Source organism: Empidonax traillii, unplaced genomic scaffold, assembly GCF_003031625.1.
Source record: "Empidonax traillii isolate 1590-97213 ecotype Southwest subspecies unplaced genomic scaffold, ASM303162v1 scaffold1453:size415986, whole genome shotgun sequence".
In the NCBI taxonomy this organism is placed as follows: domain Eukaryota; kingdom Metazoa; phylum Chordata; class Aves; order Passeriformes; family Tyrannidae; genus Empidonax; species Empidonax traillii.
In genome coordinates, this window is record NW_020956646.1 from 224276 (window position 1) to 240786 (window position 16511).

A 16511-nucleotide genomic window follows, 5' to 3' on the forward strand; every position below is an offset into this window, starting at 1 on the left:
GCTTTGTCTGCATAAGGACCACAGGCTTGGCCTCTTGTGAATACTTTCACTTCGTACTGAAAGACTTCTTTGTTTACTGTATTACCAGAACATGCATGTGGGTATAAATGGGAGGCATTTATCATTCTCAAACAGTGATGAGGTGGCCACGGTTCATGAAGCAAGCAGAGAGATGAGACTCAAGAAATCTGGGTTCTGTTTCTCATTGGGTGACAGGTTTATTTATTTATGGCCAAGCAACTGCATCTCTTCCTATTTTAGCGCTCTGTTTGTAAGCTGTAGATGGTGTTTTATTATGCTGCAGAGTGCTTTCAGATTAATGAATTAAAATTCCCTGATTGATCATTAAACAAAGAGGCTTCTTTGCAAATAAAATCATCGGCACAATGAAAGATGAATGAGACACTATTCAGTGGGATGCAGGGGAAGCAGGAAATCTCTCATTTAACAAAGCTAAAGCAACTCTGTGACATTAAGTTTTGGTTTAGTCCATCCTCACTGAAAATACATTTCCTACAACAGTCAGATTTTGTGGCCCTTATCTAGAGGGCAAATTTTGCAGAACAGAAACAAAAGAAAAGAAGTGTATAGATAACTTGAGTTCTTCCAGGAATTTTACCTCCCACAAGCCTGCTGGGGTGCACTATGCCCAGTCCTCTTTGAGTACCCACGTACCCCACAAGCCCTCTGAGCTTACAGGTGGTTTTGCTTTAGCCAAAAAAAAAACCAGACAACACAGGAGGGCAAGCACTTAAAAAAAAAAAAAAAAAGGGCTCCCAAAACTGGGGAGAGACTTCTCTAGTGCTCTCAGGTCTGAAAAACAGCAGACTGGCTGATTCTGCACCAGGAAGGTCCTCTCTCAGAGGATTACAGGGCTCTTTTCAACACTTTTTAAGCAAGAACAGGACATCAGAAAGTAATAACCATTGCTATTCTCAGAGAGTCATCTTCCCCTATAAAAGCCCCTGCAGTGTATTTATCAGAAATGCTAAAAGCAATGATTTTCCTGAGTGAAGAGGGTGAGCTGCACCCAGCCTGTTAGTTCTGAGCATCATTGGAATCCAGGTGATAAGAAAAGGCTGTATCGAGAGTCAAGGAAAATTATGCACTGTGGGTGCAACTACTGGACACTGGAGAAAGAAAGAAGGGAATTGGAGGGGGAAGGGAGATGGGTATAAACTCACCTAATAAGGAATGAAGCAAATATCAAGTAGGCTGTGAGAGGAAAATCACAGAGGAGGTTACAGGAGAGCCCAGAAGATCCACCCTGAGGTGAATTTGGGAATTCCCTGGGCTGTCAGGAGGAAGTGCCCTCAGCTGCACGGTGACCCATGACACCTACACGCACACAAGGTGTTACAAAGACCATTTCCCACCTCTCCAGAGGATGGTGGGGCAGCTTTGTGCCTGTTGCCATCTCAGAAGTGCCCCAGCACTGCAGAGATAAAAAATGCAGGGTGAGCACCTCAGCTCAACAAATCTGCCAGGAACTGGCATCTGAGAAGAATGGCCTGCATTTCAGAACTGAAGAGGCTGAGCAAGAGACTGCCACTTAAAAACAATAACAAACATTTCAACTCTCGTAAAAAATACATAACATTTATGCACAAAGCTGAGAAGATACAAAGGATTGCCAAAGAATCATTCAGACCCTGATTCACTGCATTATTTGAATAATTAATTTTAAGTGGTGCTCTGTAATGAATTATGATCTTTACTCAGGGCAAAGCAGAGTAAAAAAGCTGTTAAAACTTAAGGAATCCAATCACAGTTCAGTTTAAGCCCAGAAAATAAACATTTTTTGGCTACAGCCGTTAGAGCTGCTGGTGGGTTAATTAACAATAATACCTACTTTCTACACCCAAGTTTTGATTTTTTTCACTGCACTGGTAGCTAGCTCTTTAAAACAGAGTTTTAAAACAGACCTCCCACACCTAAAAACATCAATTATTATTTGTGCCAACAAATCAACTCACCAAACTTCACCAATTCAATTAAATTCACGTAAATGCAATTTCTTTTTGCATCAGTACCATGGGTTTTTTAGATTAAACACTCATTCACTGCTTTCTAATATACCTTACATTAGTTAAAACTTCTCTGCTGCAGCTTTTGTTACTTGGCATTATAAACAGTGCCATATATGTGTATATGTATATATATATATATATTCTGTGGCAGCAGTGGCCTGTGAACCAAATACTTTCCCTGGTCACTAAGCTTAGTTCATGCAGTTTTCCAGCCCCAGCGTGGGGTCATCCAGCCTTACCCAGCAGCTCCTGTTCAGGTTTAGATGGAGCACCCCATGCTGGGACAAGCAGCCTCTCCAGGCTTCACCCCCGTGGCTTCCACATGTTTTCATATAAATCTCCCTGCCCTGTATTTTACAAATTACTCTCCCAAGACATGCAAAGCAAGTGAAGAACAGAGTTTCAGTTCTTCTCTTTGTGGGATATATCAATGTATATATATATAAATATATATGTAGAGAGATATAGGTATTGGTATCACAGAAAGGAAAATACATATCAAGACAAAAAGAGGCAGAGAAGGACAGGTTTGTTTGTTTGGACTTATCTGAGGCAGAAGAGCAGACCCCAAAGCCCTCAGGCCTGCAGTGCTATGAATGTAATAATTTATGCAAACTTCTAAATTACAGGGAAGGAGCAAACAGTTGCAAACCATTTCAGTATACTGCTAATTGAAGCAATTTTTTTCATGCATTTAGCTGTGACGAAACTGTGATCATGAGGACTCCTTAAAATACCAAACCAACAGCAATAAAATCAAAGCCTTCACATTGTCATAATTCTTCTGTAACAATACATTTGTGTGCCACTGGTGATATTTTTTGTAACTGCTAAAAAAAAAAAAAAAAAACACCACTTATTTTTTATCAAGTCTTGATGCACAAACATTCCTTTATGTTTCTTAATGGTGGAACTGGACCCTGAACAACGAGAGCTGTAAAAACCCCAGTGTGTTCACAGCTATTTACGTTCTAACCTGAGTTGTTGGACAAAATTACATTCAGAGATACAAAGTTATTGAAAATACTTGTGCTGATGAAGCTCATGTGCTGGGTGTTTTGTGGTTTTTTTGTTTAATTTTTCTGTAAGATACTAGTTTTAGATTAAATACTTGCTAAAGTTTAATAAATTGGTAATCTGAAAGTTGGGCTCTATTAGTAAAATCAGACAGCCAATTGCTTTTTTGCAGCTGGATAACATGCACTTGATTTAGTATCACAGAAATGTTACAGACTTCATTGAAATACTTCGAATTTCATGTTGATGTTAGTTATAGAGGCTGGACAACTCTTAGATAAATGAATCCCACTTGATTAATATTATTAGCCAATACACCAACTGTCTTGTACTTTAAATTACAACATGAAGAAGTGGTTTTGAGTGACTGACAGAGCTGAACATCTTCTCCGGCTAAATTAGCTGAACAGTTGATTAATCCACACTTTTTCAGATTTCACGATCTGATTGGTGTTGTGATTTTGCAGTTCACAGGTACAAAAATACATCTATTCACTGATTTATTGCACTGCTTCCCTAACTGGAGAGTGGCATGTTGTTTAAGAGCAACAGCACATCTCACCAAAAAGTCACCAAGAGCTTATTGTTTTGAAATGCTTGGCTTCTTCCCACCAAATCCATGGGAACTCCACAACTGCTCCCAGAGGCGGCACAAGCGACCCACGCGGTCGGAGATTTTGCATCTCGAATGTAAAGACAATAGGAAAAATGCACTCCACCAGGCAACCATTCCCTTCTGTCCCGCCCTCACAGAGGGCAAACCCGTGTCTGCTGATGAGGAAAGCATTCCTGCTCGTTCAGGCCCTGCCATTCTCCGCTGCCAGGCTCCAGCGTGCCGCCATCCGTCTCTGTCACGGATTCCCGGGGCTCCCGCTGCGAGCCGGCAACGAGCATCGATCCTCGGCCAAGCAGCCTGCCAGCCACTGGAGATGGGAAAGCTGCCTTTCTCTGCACACCCCACTCCCTCTCTTACCAAAACAGGAATGCACCAGACAAGCTTAAAAAAATAGCCTGTGCAAAGGTCTTCAGGTCCGTCACAGCACGGGGGGGTGAAGTAAAAAGTTATGTCAGCAACAACAAAGGAAAAAAAAAATAAATGAATGCTTTGGTGTTATGAATAGCTGCTGCTTGCACTGTAACCCCTCCGGCCTTCTCCATACTCCTCAGGAACAAGTGGTCACAGAGCCATTGGTCATTTTTGCTGCTTTCTCTGCAGTTGAGCTCCTCCAGAATGAACAAGCCTTAACTTGCTAGGAAACATCTTATTAGAAGTTACAAAATCTTGCAGTTATGCTCTTGGGCGAACCTCCAGTGGGACTCTAAAAAATGTTTTATGCCTCTATCAGTAGTTGTCTGCATAAACATCCCTTTTTTTTAGTCTTTAGAACAAAACTGCAGTTGTCACACCTCTTCATGATTTTGACTTGACATAAAGGAAACTCCTAACGGGACTTTGCTTTAATGGCTCTGTTACATCCAGGAGTCTGCACTACACAACAGTCGAGTTCATCTCACCCCAAACATCTCCATAATTACTACAGGAAGGAAAAAATGAGGTTTCATTTCTTCCCTCCACTAGAAACTGCCTCATATTACTGCAGGACCTGACTGTCATCCAAAACCAGCAAGTGTTCCTAAATCGTTTGTGGAGAGAATATGCAACACCATTTATTCTTTGGTTTGTTTTTAAATGAACCTTTGGATATAGACAGATTTTCAAGTCATGAAAACAGTCCAGAGAAACTCAACAAACACATCCTCCAACACCACGAAACAAGTTGCAGTGCCCCAAATCAGATTTACAGTCTGTAATGAAAGACCAAAAGCCTCTAAGATGTCAAGAGCATTTCCAAAGTCCCAGCTCAGAGCAACAGCAAAGAATTTTTTCCAGTCTCCCGGGGATCCCACAAAGTCAGCTGGATCCCACAGCACAGTGAATGCACGTCAGAAAAAATGAAAGATGCAACAACTCAAAAGTTAAACTATATTCATCATTTCATGGCTAGGCTTCGCGAACGAAGATTTGAGATAGCTGGAAATTCTAAAGCACGGTATGAAAATAATACAGATCAAAAAGAGACAATAATTTATGAAAAATCATTGGACTGGTATGCTTTTTATTCTACTATCTGAGGAAATTATAACTGGGCTTTTTTTTTTTTTCCTCAAGCAGAGAGAAACTGCTCACACCACCACACATAAAGTCATGAATGCAATGTAATTCGTTGCATATATTATATTCCATTTGCAAATAATATATCAGAGTATTTCCTGCCATTCAAAAAAACAAGAAAACACCTGTGGGTTGAATGATTGTTTCAGCCTGGTGGATGTGCAATGTGTGGATGCACATCTGGGCATCTGATGCTGACAGGCAAGCAGGGAGGTAACAGCCTCACTGCCATCCCTGCAACACAGACAAGGAAGACTCCCAACAGATGGATAACTGACAAGCTATAAGATAATCCCTAATTATAAGAGAATTTGGGAGGGAGGGCATGCAGTAATTCAAACACACTGGCTCTGGAAAGTAATTATTGCACTGAAAAACAACACACTCAATTCCAAAGAAGCCCTTAATCCATGTTTAAATAAGCTCTGTACTAAACAGACTGGTGCCTGAGCACCTGCTTTTACCACAGAATTTGGGAGCAGCTTGTGTGCTTTTCAATTAAAGGCTAATATTTATCTTTTGGGGGGAAGCAGAGTCTACTTTTTCAGCGAAGAGATTAAAAATGAAAAGGCTGGGTTGCTATCACACCGCAGATTTGAATCAGAAGCCAAACTAGAAACGCGATTGAGCGAAAACTCGAGTGATGTGGATATAATCACATCTCAGATTTGCTGAGGATTAGGGTGGATCAGCAGCAGGGCTCCAGCGTGAGGGCAAACAAGGATTAACTTCTGCTCAGCTCAAAAAAAACCCTCTGCTACCCTGTCCCTCCAAACCTCTGAGGGTTTCACCACCCCATACCCTCCTCCCACCTTCTGTAAGAGAGGGGCTGGAGAAAGCAGAGAGCAGGAGAGCTCAGGAGCATCCCTGTGCTCCACACACACACCCTCCCAGGCCACAGCAGCTGTTTGCCCACGGACATGGCACCGAGCAGCTGTTCCCAAAAGATGGGAATGATCAACTGAACCTCTGGATCACACTTGCCCAGGGAATGTGTACAAGACCACTGGCAAGTGCCCTTGAAAATTCAGTGATGTAGAGAAACATCGTTCTTAAAATGCTGGCCAGGGGAGATTCAGATAGACCATTCACACCTTGCCCTGAGAGGAAGGTTCTCGAGGAAACAACAGTTCTCTTCTAGTCTGTGACTTCATTTGGACAAGGCTCACCGAAACAAGGGAGATGTGCCCCTGTTTTCTGAACTTCAGAGCAGCTTTAAATCTCTCAGTGTAACACACTTATTATTACAATGCTCACATTACTATTTGCAAGCCAATTCCAACTTTTTTTCCTTTTTTTTTAAGAATACTAAAGCAGCATTTAGGTTTTAGTGAGACAGCATAAACAACATAAAATGAGTATATATTTTTTATTATGGTGACTTTTTTCCCCTCCTCCGTTCTTCTCTCTCCTCTCATTCTCTTTCCTGTTCTGAGCCTTCTAAAAAAATGTTTTAGGTTTCTTTCTTCCACTACCTGCTGTACTTAAAATTAAGATACAGAAGCTGATTCCCTTTTTACCTTTCATTTCACAGGCAGTTCATCACCTCACACTGTATGAGAAACAAGATTAACTCCTTATTAAATGTCAAGCACAAAGAGAAATTTTAGGTCTTTCTAATTCCACCCTCTGAATATTTACAAATACTTATTCCTAAGACCTCGAGGTGAAATTTCTGGACATCCCATCTCCACAGTCAAAAACGTCAGGGACATTACACAACTGTAAAAATGGCAGCTGAATGAATGGTCCATTAATTTAGGGAAAGGAATGTTCATTAGCTGTGATTACCTGAGATTTCAAAGGTACTTCTTCAGCTAAAATGTCCTGTTTCCTACCCAGCTGCTTCCCCGTCCCTGGTACAAACACCGGTTTTACAGCTGGAACAGTGATCTTGTGTTCGTGGTTAACACACCTTGACTTCACTTCCAGTCACAATCCCCCAGCCCTGCTTTAGTTTTCCACATTATTCTTTCGGGAGCAAAACCTGAAAATTCCTAGAAGGGATTAGAAGAGTAGCTTCTTAAAATAAACTGCCCGTAGCTGTCAGCTCAGTGTTAGGATCACATTACCAAAATCAGAAAATAATCCTGTCAGACTTTCAGGGAATTCGAGTTGTTCTGGCACCTAAAGAGGCACTTTACAGCAGATGGAGCTGCCCCTCTTAAACTGGAACTACAGAATGTTGAATAGTTTGCTTGTATTTCTTTTTATAATAATAATGACTCGATTATGTCATTCACTATGAAAAAAAACCAGGAATTCTTACTTACTGAATTCTACAGCATCCTACTACTAATGTGGCACCAAAAAAAAAAAAAAATGCTACAGAGCACATTTAAAAATGAAGACTTTGTATGCATGCATACCTAAAACTTAGAATTACCTCTTACAGAGATGAAGGGGCTGTTCAGGTTAGGTCAAATTCTGAACGAGTGAACCCTGTATAAGGTTGCAAAACATCAAAGAACAGGTTGAATATTTGACTTTATTATGTTTGTCAAACTTTATGTCTTTTCTTAGTTCAGCTGGGTAACAGATGACTGTTTCAACATATTTTACTGCTTTACTGTAATCACCTTAGAGATTTTCTCCTTTTTTTTTTTTTTTTTTTCCTACAAGAATGAAATTTTTTCTTCCTTAAGCAGCAATTTTGTGTCCCATCCTTATTCAGGGTGGGGAGACAGGGGGATGAGACACACCAAAAAAAATGATGCATTCCCAGGGGCAAGTGCACTGCTGGTTGAAGGTTTATGGTCCCTTTTTTAGTGGCGTTTCTTACAGGTAGGAGCTGGGCACCTCTAAGTTATTTATTCTGTTATTCCCCTTATCTTAAAAATCTCTGCCACATCAAAGAGAAAAGAGTCTATGGGTTGGTTTTTTTTTTACCCAGAACTGATTATTGTGACAAATGATTCCCCTCCTCCTAACTGGAGGACAAATGAATTCTCCACAAGATTTTGAACTCCTGAAGACCGCCCTGTAAACTGAGCACTACTGGGTCAGGCTGAGCACACGAAATCACGACTTTCATGAGGTTCCATGCTATGTCACATGCTCAATCTACTAGAATTTAAATATGTGTATAAAGGCAGCGTCATCTAAGTGAATTCTTAAATACCCTGCTAAAAACCTAAGAATCCAAGTGTTAGTGTGAAAGAGATACCCCCCCTCTAACCATCATGTTACTTTGCTTGAAAACTTTGAAGCAATCATTCTATGGAACTTTAATATGTTTTTAAAGCAGCCTGGACAGGGCTATGAACAAACTGGGTATTTTTAAAGCCCGACATCCTTTCCTGTCAATTAATCATCACCATTAACCAAAAGCACTATTGAAAGACAGCTATAAAAGGAGCATTCCTGGGTGGGTGGGTTAAGGTATGATTCAAGCAAGCATTCCAAGACTGGAAATACCTGTGGCAAGTAAAAATGCACTGCTTCAACCATATTGTGGAAGAGAACTGTCCTGTATCACTCCTGCAGTTACTCAGGCCTGTCACAGTGTCAGCTTCTACCATATGGCCCTTCATTCCCTGGCTGAAAGTGAATCTTTCTGTCGAAAGAGCAGCTGTTCTAAATTACCACATCCAATTCTAACCTTGCAGCAGACAACCACTGAACCCGCAGATTCACGACAGTGAAATGGTTTCACCCCCCTGACCTGCGAAGGATTGTTTTAGGTCTATCTCTGCCTCAGCACTAATTGCCAGGGTATCTGATGCAGGCAGGTGCTTAAAGCTGAAGCCACAAACAAATTCTAGGCCACCAACTTCGCATCTTCTCTCCCTAAACGCGCTGTGTGAAGTCCATGTCATTATTTTCCCCGGCGTGCTACCGGGAATAAAACCACGACTTCAAACGCGAGGAGGATGAGACCATCCCAAGAAACAGTAAACTCTGATACCTTTCCTGCAGCCTAAGCGCCTCAAATAAGGCCTGATATCAATTGCTGGTTATTTAGACGTCTGCCAACAGCCTGTTTTGACAACGTCTCGTGCTTCACGCTGAGGATTCCTGTCGTCTCGAGCTCGTCTTTCAAGGCGGTTCTTGCTTTTAAGAGCGTTTTTCTCTGAATGTTATCAAAACTCGCAGCTCTCCCTACAATTGCTCTCTCTCTATTTAAAGCCTCGCCCCAGCTGTCAGCTGTAAATGCAAAACCCCTGTTAGCCTTTTATAAGTTCCACTCTGGAACTAATAAGGGATTGTCAGATAGCTCTGCCAGTGGCAGAGAAATGCAGGGAGAGGGAGCGTGTTCCGCGAATTCCCACTGACGGTGCAGCCTTTGTGCAGCCCCGAGCTGAAACCCACACTGGAAGATCACACCCAAAGGCACTACGAGGAGAAACACGCTCAGGATGATACTGTTAATTTAGGTTTTTAATCTTTTGAAAGCCTCCAAATAAGCGAACCCATTAAATTTGAAAAGGTTAAGGAAATAGCAGCAGGATCCCCCAGGATCCTCCGTGACAGACAGCCCTGAGGTATTTGCAGGAAAATCCTGCACAGAAAACTCAACAGTAGGGATACTGAACACGAAAGTGTCAGAGAATTGAGGCAAAAATTTTTCCTTAAAAAAAAGAAAAAAAAAAGAAAAAAAGAAAGGAAATGTTTCACAAATTTGTTAAACTGCAGAGAAACTGGGCAGCAGGGTGAGGTGTGATGACTTTTTTGTCAGGGTTGGGAGAGAGTTGGTCTTTCTGGTGCTTGAAAAGCTGGTAAGGGGAAATAAGGGAGAAATTGCCAAAATAATGTGGCAGAGTAAGCACTTCTAAACTGGTAACATATCTGGATTAAACAAACCTACAGTGCAACTGTATCAAGTTCCATTTGGTGAGTCATCAAGACTTTTGCAAACATTTCCATTTCCCGGGTCAACTTTTCCATTTCCCAACCAGCTTCAAGCACAAAAATCAATGCTAAGTTCTCTAGTCATGTCATATAATTGAACACTGTACCACTGAACAACTGCTGAGTTTTCTAAGGACACTTAACAGGAGGCTCCCAATCACTGAACATCAAAAACTGAACAGAAATATTAATAATCATGTTTTTAAACACCTCTATCCCAATCTCCAAGAAATTTAGTAAAGATTCCTCTCAAGTAACTGCAAAGGACTGAAAGAACACTTCCTAACACGAGAATGTGCAGAGTGTTGTGCCAAAAAATCTCTTTTCTCGTAATTTCAGAAGGCTCCTTTCTCATTTTTTGTTCAGGGTGTGTGACAAATGCACTCACAAATCGTAAGATTGAGCCAAACAGATTTTGCCTTAAAAGCTCGCATTTAAAACCTGCTGCTTGTTTGGATGTACAAATTGGAGAATATTTTCCAAATTTGTAACAGTCAAGAGAATGTTACATAAAAAGTTGGCTGGGACCTTTAGGAAGCGTTCACTGCAACGTAATTCTTCTTCCCTAAAAATCATCCGGATATCTTCGACATAACTTACATAAGAGTTAAATAAATTCTAAGCAGGAAGGTAAATCCTTGGTTGAGTGCTCTGTTTATAAACTTCAAGAATATAAAGCAGATAAAAGCAATGAATATTTTACAAATAAAGTGATTCATAATTTATAGCTGCTGTCATTTTAGTTCACTAGCTTGAAAGACTAAGAGTCCTTCTAAAAAGCCCCTCTCTTGCTTTTTTTAAAATCAAACCGAAGGAATAAAAAATACACCTCAAACCCTTGCTTTAAAAAAATGTGAATCACTGTTTCAGATTTCACGTCAAAGGAAACTTTCTTGATAGTTCCATTATTACATGGCATGATCTTCATATGATCAGTTCCTACATTTCATTAAATATAAGTCCTTCTGTACAGAGCCTAAGAGTTTAAACTACACTCTTTTTCAGTGTCAGCAACACATCTGAGCCACTCAGCTATTTCCAAGGAGAAATGTCTTTGCAGTTGCAGCATGTGTGTCTCCCATCTGTTTTCACTTGCACAACACTGAGCAGTTCCACACAGCATCTTATTCTCTTTGCATGTAAAGTTATCTCTTTTTTTTTTTTTTTTAACTGGTCTAAGAAAGTAAAAATTAGATCCACTTCTTTAAAGCACAGAAAAAAATCTGGAGAAAGCTTTTTCTTCCTTTGTATTAACGATGCCTTACATATTTTAACCTCAAGTGCAGCATTCATTCCACTGAAAGAATTAAGAAATCTGTGATGGTTCACATTTAGCAGCCAGAGATGGCATTCCTTTCATATCTCCATAAACTCAGAGAGAGGAATATGATTTAGGGTATGCTCACTATACAACCCGAAGCTGAATAATTTAGTGTTAAGGGAAACCTTGTGAAGTCATTTTTGCAATAACCAGTCACAGTGGGTGAACTTGACCTCTCTCTCCTTTACCCCTTACTCCCTTTTCTCCCATCCAATCCACCTGATGAAAAGCTAAAAATTAAATACATAAGGAAGAGCTGTTGCTCTACTTTCTTTTTTTTGTTGTTGTTGCAGCTTTGTTACAGAAAATCTATCAGTCACTTGTGGTTAAAACTTACAACTTTATTACATAGTATTACACAGGAAATTTATAGTTCAGACTCACTCAATTCCAGCAACTCAAATTTAGAACTACACCTCCAAACAACAGCACGCAGAAAAGGGTATTCTGTGCTTTTTTGAGTCATTCTGTTCAAGCTCAACAATTTAATTTTCCATTTGATAACTGGAGCCACAGAGATTGGTTTTGGCCTGAAGGGTCACCTGTTGGCAGCTTTCAAGAGAACATTCAAGCTCACTCATACTCCCATAACAATTGCACGCTGCATCCTTGCTAATTAAGCAGGTCAGACTGAAAAATAACATTCTCCATGTCCAGCTGGTCTTTCTGAAGTGCAGGAAATAAACCAACAACAGAACAGACACACTCAGGATGGAAAAGAGTTATTAGCCCAAGCCTGCCAGTGCAGGATTTCCTTTATCATCTGGTTACTGCTTTTTTTTTAAAAAAAACCAGCTTCTGAAACAAGGTTTCCATTATTTCTACAAAGAGACTTCTAGATCATCAAAAAACTACAGACTTTTTTCTTTTTTCTACCATTTATCCTACATTTTCCCATTTATTTTGACGTCATTACCCCGCTAATCAACCTTCAGATCGTGAAATCCATTTCCTCTCTCTGGCATTCAAAACCAAGCTGAGTCTACTTCTCCACACACGCAGATCCCTCACTGGGCAGGTGATGTGAATGCTCCTTGTCTTTTCTTTACCTTTGGGCTGCTCCAAACACTTTGCCACTGCACAGTCTCCTGCTTCAACAGTGCAACCCAAGCCTCATTTCCCTTTTCCCAACAATCACGTTGTTAACTCTTGAGTACAGAGTCAGCCAGAAAGGATGAGCTGAGGTACAGAGCAATTTGTCCTCTAAAAAAGGAAGGCACCAGTAGAGAGGAAAGAGCTGGGAAAAGAGGTTTTAGAGGTGAGACATCAGACACGAAAGAGACCTTGGAAATTGTAAATGTAGAAGCTGAAAAGGGAGCAGTTTTCTCACTATAAAGGGCATAAAAAGCCCTATCCCACTGACTCTAAACCAGAAGACTTAAACACAGAAGGAAGTTATGTTTTCCACACAAAACAACTGCCAAAAAAAATTAAAGATTAAAAATATAAATGACCCCCAAAAAAGGCAAATTAACAAGTCACAGATCACTAGTTTCTATTATGCATGGTCTTTCTTACAACAGGTATCTTAAAAGTCAACAGCAGACTGGAAGAAGTTAAAAGGTACACTCAGTAAAGCAGCATTTTATGTAGCTTTACATATATTTTCCTTGGGTTTCCTTAGGAATTTACCATTAGTGACCATCAGAGAAAGAATACTAAGGCAGACAAACCTCTGACCTGATCTACTCAGACTGTTTGATGGGGAACAAATGGAAAAAGATGAGTCTTGCTCGTTGAGGGAGGAATAGGATGGACAATATCAGAAACATCAGGAAGCATTCAGTGGGTAGTTCCAGTCAGTTGTGATTGTTCCCCACTAATGAAATCACACTGACTCTTAAGAGGGAAGATGCTATAAAGATGTAGGCCAACACACGTTTTAGTTAAAGGGGAAAAACAGGTATGAGAGAGTGGCTTTTGCAACTTGCTCCCTGACAACTCTTACTGTACTTCAGGCAAAACCAATCCCTCCAAAATACCGAGCAGGGGTAAAACTCTTTGCTAGGGAAGGTGCTACATCTTAAGCTGTTAAGCCAAAGTACATCACAAATACCAGAATTCCTCCCAAATAAAGAGGACAAGGATGGTCACAGTAAAATTCCTTTCCTGACTGACAGATAAATATTTTACTGCTTATTAGGATCCAGAACAGGACAATAGTCTACCCAACAAGAACCAATAAGCTGAGCAAAGCTTTTCAGACCTTACATGAAGATACGTTATAAAAACTTGCATGTTTTTATATCTACACAGAAACCAATAAGAAGAAATTGCCTGAGCCTTCTGTCGGCTTTTCCTGGTGGTGCAGAGAAAAAGCAGTGGTGGAAATTGGTATCATTTGTGTTATTTGGGGGCATAACATGTCCTAATAATTTTCCAAGTATAAAAACCCAAAAAAACCTGTCATCAATGAAATTAAATTTAAATAGGCTGATCTTTTACCATTAAGATCCTTCATTTCAATCATCAGTGATAATCTCCTTCTAAAGCAAAATAACATGGTTTTTAGAAACAGCATTATGGAAACAAACAAAATCAGAAGCAGCCTGAATGCAGGATCAAGTAGTGACAGACACTGAGCTGTTAGATGTTTTCAACTACTGGGAAGACAATAATTTCTGTTATTAATTACTCCTTAAAACTTGAACAGAAACAGATTTTTTTCAGCCCATGCTCACAACACCATTTTGGATCTTCATCAGACACTGCAATCCTGATCCTACCGCCCTTTTGTTGGCAAAAAACCCCCAAAACCTAAAACCCAAACAAAGACAAAAAGCCTTAAACCCTAAAAGACACAACAAGAGAATGAGTGAAGGAAAAGAAATAAAAAGACACAGCTTTGAGCCTCAGTTCAGTCAAAACTGAACTGTTTTTTCGAGCTTTGCAGCTCCTGCTGAGTTACCAGTGCTGACAAATGGCAGGGTTTGAATTACTGACTGCTTTTAGAGTGCCACTTCCATCACACCACACTGGAAATATCTGATAAATATGACTTCCAGTAAAAGTTAGTAGGACATAATATGATAATTCAGAATAAACCAGAAGGACCTGTCGCTGTTGTTGATGGCTTCCTCACGTATCACTCCCCTGAACAACAGTGGGTGAGGAAGCGAAAAATACCCACAAACAAACAAACAAACAACCAAAAAAAGACAAAGAAGTGGGAGGGGAAAAAAAAGAAAACCAGAGAAAGATAGTTGTCTATGGTCTGATTTTCTGCCTTCTAAATCATGGATGATACAGCAAATTATGTATGATGCACTCACACAGGCATGTCAACTCACTCCTGATCTCCGCAAAACTCTCAGCAGGAGCTGCCTCGCCTACACCAAGCATTTGAAAACCTGCTTTTAATAAAAAGTTTATTTTATTTTATTTTATTTTACTTAGCTCAAATTTGGCTCTTCTAGTCTGTTGTTTTCTGGAGTGCTTGTCTTTTTGTGCTCATGTGTAACCGAAATTCTAAACCAGCAGCTTTCAAACATTCACAAGGCCACGGGCTCTGTAATAAGCAAGACTACAAACACTGGATGAAAGAATATCTGTGATGTTACAGCATTTCTAAGTGCAGCTATAGCAGGCCCTGGATAAAGCACTTCTGAATAACAAAGCATTCTCCCCTGAATTCAGCAACAGAAGAATTTAAATTGTTTTTCCTAATATCAATATTAAGCATACTCCGACTTGGGTACCCAATTTATTCATTGACGGTAAAAGTGATTTAAAATCTACTTAAAAGCAAAATCAAACCAGACACACCCTTAGCCCTTTTCCTCTTGGATCTCCCTGGCATTTTCTGAGAAAAAGTCATGTTAGAGTAACAGTTTTCACAACTACCTGTCTATGGCTTGGTAGCTGCACAGGAATTACTTTTTTTAACATAAAGTTGCTGTAGGACTGATTAAAAAGGAGTCGGTGCTCTCTCAACCAGGTTCAGAGCACTTTAAATTTCTCTTGCAGATAGGTGGATTTGCACATGTACACATACACAACCCCCCAGTAAACATCTCAGCTCCTGCTCCTTCCATCCACGGTATTTCTAGATATTTAACTTTTACTTATATATTTAATGGAAGATCCTTTGCCACAGCCAGCGCCCCTCAAGGCACTCTGTGAAAAGAGGTTTAAGGCTCAACTAGCACAAACTTTCAACACATAATTTTGTAAGAAGCATAAAAGTGTAAGCCACCATCATTTTGGTCGATACCAAAACTAGTAAATGCAACATGCATTTCTCTATGATTTAAGAGACCATTTCTGCAAAAACTCCAAATCCCTGGTGTACTCCCGTTCTTGGGAGCATTCACACAACCACAGTTCGCAGAATCAAAAAGCTTGGAGAAAATTATTTGGAGTTAAATTCACGAGCTTTTATGAAAATGCCATTTTTAAAGTTCAACTATTAATTCTCCAAATGCACCTGCATTTAGTAATCATGCCACCAGAACAACGCTACATGTTGGGGTTTTTTTTCTGACCAATCCCAATTAATCAACGCAGCTCAACAGCAAAAGTCACACCTGGAGCCACAAAGTTTAAAAAAAAAAACCAAAAAACAAACAAATAAAAAAAAACCAAACCATATTTTGACACAAACAAAGCATTTAAGTAAAGTGTAATATACTGAAAGGAAGCCCAAGAGTGGTAAGAGAGGACAGATTTGCTACACAGTGCGTTTGCTAAAAATCAACTGTTGACTCCCACCAAACACTTTTAGCAAATGACATTATTTACTGAATAAATGGCAGTTTAAATAAAAGGCAATTTTTTTGGGAGCTAACTTATTCCTCTCAGGAATTTGGGGAAAACGAACACCCCGCAGCAGGCAGAGCAGGGGCACAGAGGAGGGTGAGGCCCCTGCCGACAGCAGGACCGTGAACACGGAAGGCGGTGTTACCTTGGCACGCAAAGCCTCGCTCCTCGTAGCCAGCATTGCACAGGCACTTCCCTATGGGCACCAGCCACTCCCCCTCTGTGCTGCAGTACATCTTGGGGGGCTCCTCCTCCCTGGAGTGGTTGACACAGGAGCCCCGCACCTCCACCAGCGACTGCGAGTCCATGGGCACCGTGTCGGGGAACATGGCCAGGTTCTTGACGGTGAAAGGGCACTTCT

At 40.4% G+C, this 16511-nt stretch overlaps 1 protein-coding gene across 1 annotated transcript in view; it reads right to left on the bottom strand.

The window, feature by feature from the left end:
• EPHA3 (EPH receptor A3) overlaps nt 1-16503 on the bottom strand; it is a 120168-nt gene extending 103665 nt beyond the window's left edge. The window contains exon 1 of the mRNA XM_027907407.1: nt 16296-16503. Within this exon, the coding sequence (XP_027763208.1) occupies nt 16296-16479 (184 nt within the window). The 5' untranslated portion in view covers nt 16480-16503. The remainder of the gene's footprint in view (nt 1-16295) is intronic.
• Between the last annotated feature and the right edge of the window lie 8 nt (nt 16504-16511).